The sequence below is a fragment of the Mastomys coucha genome, unplaced genomic scaffold (genome assembly GCF_008632895.1).
Source record: "Mastomys coucha isolate ucsf_1 unplaced genomic scaffold, UCSF_Mcou_1 pScaffold22, whole genome shotgun sequence".
Classification (NCBI taxonomy): Eukaryota; Metazoa; Chordata; class Mammalia; order Rodentia; family Muridae; genus Mastomys; species Mastomys coucha.
The window spans coordinates 145015241-145021240 of NW_022196905.1; the positions used below are offsets into that span (position 1 = coordinate 145015241).

General features: G+C 41.8%; 1 protein-coding gene across 8 annotated transcripts in view; it reads left to right on the plus strand.

Moving 5' to 3' along the window:
* Positions 1-3442, plus strand: part of Fry (FRY microtubule binding protein) — a 407497-nt gene extending 404055 nt beyond the window's left edge. For all 8 annotated transcript variants that reach the window (XM_031338824.1, XM_031338826.1, XM_031338825.1 and 5 more), the window contains 2 exons: positions 1457-1659; positions 1928-3442. In XM_031338824.1, the coding sequence (XP_031194684.1) occupies positions 1457-1659; positions 1928-2186 (462 nt within the window). In that variant the 3' untranslated portion in view covers positions 2187-3442. The remainder of the gene's footprint in view (positions 1-1456; positions 1660-1927) is intronic.
* Positions 3443-6000: the final 2558 nt, after the last annotated feature.

Below are 6000 nucleotides of genomic sequence, written 5' to 3' on the forward strand. Positions count from 1 at the left end.
CTCCCAGAGGAATTATATAATCACGAAACAACATCACACCCATTTTGAAATTTAAAACAATGTAAAACAAATGAAGTAAACTAAGATACTGCATGAGCCTATACTAGGCCTTTCCTATCTTGCCAAGCAGGAAAAGACACTCAAGATTCCCATGGAGCCCACATTAGCAGAATATGAGCTTCCTGCGGCTGGTTAAACAATCTATGCCCCACATGATTCAGACAAAATCTGTATATAAATCTATTATAAAAGCAAATGATCCCAACTTTATAAATTCACAGTTCAATCAATCTCTGCCCCAAGAAGTAGGCAACTTCCATTCTACAACTCTCTGAGCAGCCTGCATTCCCCACAGCAGGGGACCTCAGAGCCTGCTTTCTATGTTTCAATTACCGCCTTTGAGTCCATGTGACTCATCTCAGCACTACCCAGCTACTCACTAAAAAAAAAAAAAAAAGGAAAGAAAAGACATAAAATAAAGCTCCAACTCTCAGGCTAATAATCTTAAATTTCTAGTGGATGCTTGTCCAACATGTTGGTTCACCACCTGTTGCAGGAAATATTAAAAAAGATTGAACCGATACGTTCCTGAGCTTGTGTCTCTGCCATGGCAGCCTGGCTGCCCATGCACTGGCAGGCAGTGGCCAACCTGTTTTTATCTCATGGAGATTCTGACTCTGACTCCACAGTTTGGTTTTTTGGTTTGTTTTTGTTGTTGTTGTTGTTTGGTTTGGTTTGGTTTTGGGTTTTTTTTTTTTTGCATACAATTATTATTTTATTCAAGCACAAGTGAGAAAGAAATATATTTCTATTCTTGAGCCTGAATGGTTTTCTAGAACAGGACCACAACTAAGATAAAGAGAATGAGGTAGCCCCACATTTGAGGGACAAGCCCCCTTACCCCTACAGTTATCCTGGATGCCTCATATTGCCCTGCTGGGTTTTCTCCTCGGCATGTAGCCTTTCACACTTGCCCTTATCGTGAGGTAAGAAAGAATGTCTTAAGGCTTCTGCTCCCTGCTTAAGCATCAGGATGCTGTAGTGCATCTGAATGTAAAAATTAAAATCATTCAAGTGCACTGCTTCTAAACTGGCTCCAGTGTTCCTAGGAATGAAAGCAAAGGGCTAGTACACTGGGGAAGTGCTGAGAGTGTATACGTTGTGTAAACTGACAGTGATTCAATATTTATATAACCCAAACCTTAATGAATGCCACACTGGTTTTGTTGTTGTTTTGTCAGTTCTGAGGCAAGGTTTCACTGGGTAGCCCAGGCTGGCCTCACTGGGTAGCCTAGGCTGGCCTTAAATTCTTATTGATCCTCCTGACTCATTCCTCCAATCCATGCATGTACCACCATTCCCAGCTCCCTCATTTATAGAGAATGTGAATCTTTGCTCAACTATAACCTCACCACCAGACCTCTGTACCTAACTACATTACATTTGTTTGAAACAGCTGCTGAACATGTCCAGAGAACTGACTGATCTAAAGAGGAACCTGAAAGAAGCCACAGCAGCCATCGCCACAGACCCACTGTACATCGAAGGGGCGTGGTCAGAACCAACCTTCACTTCCACTGAGGCGGCCATCCAGTCCATGCTGGAATGCCTGAAGAACAATGAACTTGGCAAAGCCCTGCGGCAAATCAAGGAGTGCAGGTGGCTCCACTGTTCCTCCTGGGGCACTTGTGGGAAACAAAGACTTAATCTGGCCAGTTTAGTGGTTAGGGACCACTGCTCTTCCACAGGATCCAAGTTCAGGTCCCAACACCCACATGGCAGCTTACATCAATCTGTGATTCCGGTTCCAGGGAATCCAGTGCCCCCTTCTGGCCACTATGAGCACTGTGCACATTTTTATGCTAACCGAGACTCCTACCTCCCAACTCCATGCCTCTAAATCTTTGCTGTTCTTTCTTCCCCACAGAAGCCTGTGGCCCAATGACATCTTTGGAAGCAGTTCTGACGATGAGGTACAGACACTCCTGAATATTTATTTCCGTCACCAGACTCTGGGACAGACGGGTACTTATGCCTTGGTGGGTTCTAACCACAGCCTGACTGAAATCTGCACCAAACTCATGGAGCTGAACATGGAGATCCGAGACATGATCCGCAGAGCCCAGAGCTACCGGGTCCTCACAGCTTTCCTCCCAGACTCCAGTGTGTCTGGCACTAGTCTCTGACAGGAGCCTCCCGTCCCCCATGGTTTCCAAACTTGCAGTGCTGCCATGCTGGGGCGACCTCATTCAGTGTCTTCTCAGCCTTCACAAGGCTTGGACGGAGCATTCCCTTCTTGTTACCTGTAGGACTTTTTCTAAAGAAGATGACTCAACTTCCAATGTGTAGCAATACTGCCCAAACAGAGGCAGCCTAGGACCTCCTGAGACAGACAGACTGTACCCATCCTGAAGTGTGGCTACCCTTCACCAAGCAAATGCAACCAACCCACTCCTGGAGACATGACTTCTGTTGCTTTACCAAAGCTGACCACACTGAATGACCCAGTCCTTTCTACAGTCAGTTTTAGATTGGCAAAAGTGCAATGTTTTTCTTCACATGAAAAAAAATTTAAATTCTAAAGCTTAAACATTCATTCCCTTCCTTTTACCTATTTTGCTTTAAGTTTTCTTTTCTTTACTTTCTTTCTTTTCTTTTTCTTTTCTTTTTTTTTTGTGGGATGTGTTTGTTTTAGTGAATTGCAAAACAGGACAGGCAGAATGAAGCTGGCCACTGAAAACCTGTAAGATGGTCAAAAGCTGACAGCCTGTGTACTTGAAAAGGGAATTGTAAATGAGTTACAATTTAATGTACACTGTATCTAAACAAGGCTGCTAGGAAGTACCTTTCTGAAGTTGCTAGGCTACTGTTTCTGAAAACTCCGGATCTCTCTGTGCCAGGAAAGATCCAGATGGATTCTTTTGAAGGATCATGGCTGCTTTTTACAAAACGTTTGCTTTAATAAGCACTATTTATACTACCGAGGAATGAGTGTCTGTTTGCAGTACCTTTGCCATTTTGTAGAAAAGCAAATTCTTCACAAAAGTCCCAAGTCGTTTTCTCTGTCTGCATGCATCCCTTAGAAGCCAGTTGAATAGCTGGAAGTAGAGTCATAAAGAGAAGATATGAGTTGCCACCTGAAGAATGATGTCATATTTTATTTGTAATATATGTGTAAAAGGTCATTCTTAAAAGTTCCTTCCTCAAACCCAACCCTGTCGAGTGTTAGATGTGGGCATGTGATCTGTTGCACATCCAAAGCATATTCAGAGTTGATCTATGTAACTTATTCTTGTGTAAATACATTTAAAGTTTTTGTGAAGTGATCTCAGTTGATAATTCTGTTCAGAATTGCCTTTAGATTACAAAAAGAGAGAAAAAAAGATGAAAGACATGTTGATCATGATTTTATTTCTAGTGAAATTAAAATATTTGCCTTTGATATTCGTATTTTTCATGTGGCTGTCACCATGACCACCTTAGGCAGACTGTGTTCTTGTGTTCTGTGAAGGACACGCAGCACAGTTGTTTGGCCCCTGAATCCAGAGAGAAGTAAAATCTCTTTGGAATACTGACTTTTCTTTGCAGACACACGGACTTATCATTTCACGTGTGTGTACCTGAGTGTGTGGATGTCACCTGTTCATGTTGTGACCTGTGGAGGCTGGAAGAAAGCATTGCAATTAAAGGTGGCTGTGAACACCATGTGGGTGCTGGGAATCAAGCCATGGTCCTCTGGGAGAGCAGCCAGGGCTCTTAACTGCTGAGCCATCTCTCCCGACCCTATCCTGTCGGACACCTTTCTGTCCATCGGAAATAAGGAGACAACAACGAGCTCTTCTCCATGTAGTTTATTCATCTTTTCTTCTTTCTTTGCTAGCTTCTCTTATATTCTTCAATATCTTCTTATATCATTTTACTAGTTACATCTTACTTCTATTCCCTACATCTTACTTCTTACTTACTCCTATTTCCTACTTACTCCTATCCCCTACATACATCTTACTTCTATTCTCTACATCTTACATCTATCTCCTACATCTTACTTCTATATCCTACATGTTACTTCTATATCTATTCTTACATACAACTTACTTCTATTCCTACATCTTCTTTCTCTCCCTACATCTTACATCTATTCCTACATACTTACTCCTAAATCTTATTCTTACATACATCTTATTTCTATTCCTACATCTTACTTCTATATCTACATACTTACTCCTATCTATCACATCTCACTTTCTATAATTCCAGCCCCCAGCCCTTGTGGATTAAATACTTTCCCTAGTCTCAATCAGTATTGGCTATGTGGCAAAGCATAATTGGCTACAAGAAATCATGTCAGCTTGCATCACAAACTAGAGGCACTCAGCTTTTCCAACTAAGGGCTTGTTTATCAATGCTCTCGGTTCTGGCCAGAGACCAGGTGTTCAATATATATGTAAATAGAGTGGCAGCAGCAGCTCCCCACACTATCCCTTTTGTTATTTCTTGATAAAGGTGCCATGACTTTAACTGACAGCCTCTACAAGAACAAATGGGCTCTACCCACTGAGTATATATCCAAACCCAAGACTGTAACATCCAATTATCTTTTATTGACCGAAGAGAAAAATCAGACGTGGGCATGGTATCACTCATGTAATTCCTACACACCTAGAGGTACATATAAATAACTTTACTGACCATGGTGCTTCCTTGCCCCCCAAAAAAGCCCTTGTAAAGCCATCAAAATTGTCTCTGTTTTCTAAAATACTAAGTTGTATAGAAAGTATCAACTCCATTCCCCATCCTGACAGTAGCCCTAGTCTCCCTGCACCATCTCCCTTCTGGTCTGTCCCCATGCACCATCCCACTGCTGGTGTCTGCCTGATCTCTTTCTAGTTATTCAAACAAGTTTCTCTACTTTAGTCCTATGTTTCCTACTTCATAGATTGTCATCATGATGAGAGAAAATGTAAACACAGTGCTTAGAACAAGAGTACAAACCCTCATCCCCCAAAGATCAATCTTGGCTCTGTTCCATGTCCTCTCTGCTCTAGCTCCTCACCTGGGAAAAGGTCTTAACATTTCCTACTTAACATGGCTGCTGTGACCAGATGTGATAGTGCAGGCTGAAATCCCAGCAGTTGACAGGTGAAACCTAGAGAGTATAGGGTTTGAAGTCACCCTCAACTATATAGTGAACTGGAGGCCAGCTGGAGCAATGCAATGCAAGGCCTTATCTTTGAATGGCTGCTGTGCTAAGTTAAACAGTTGTAGATGCAAATCAGTTGATCCATGACAGTTTAGACATAACAATTCAAACTGTCCTTTGATTTGATGGGTCCTAAGTGGAGCTTAAGGTTATAGGATTTCTTAACATTAACACACACACACACACACACACACACTATGTACACGTATATACATAATGAACACTAAAGCATTTTTTATTCTTACAAAGTTCAAATACACAGATAATGAAGCAAAGGGCAATAAATATATGTGGTTTTATTGATGTGTGGGTATTCGTGTAGATAGACACATGCACAGTCGGTAATCCAGGCTTGTGGTGAAATCAGGTCGCCTTGATGCTAAACAAGGGAAGAAAGCAGAATAAAAGGTCATTAGGCTACTTCGGCAGTGATGACCCCTAGAAAATGGCAATTACATTGAACAAGGCAAGGCTGGAAATTGATAATCACATAGCCAACACAGCCTCACATGCAGACTTATCCCAAGAGGTTTTAGCCTTTGATAGCCACAGATTCCCTACAGAGAGCTGCTATCTCTGCCAAGTAGATGACAGGTTGGTAAGAACATAAGACGGGACATCTAGAGAAGGGGGTCTGAACTAGCTTAAAATCTAAATCCAACAGTGGTTGAACCCATAAAGGAAAATCAGCACTGTACAATTTGAAGGGATCACAGCTAAATGAATAGAACCACACATATACAGTTAGAAAAATGGCATCCAAATGAAGCCACTTGTACACATATTAGAGAGATCAGAGA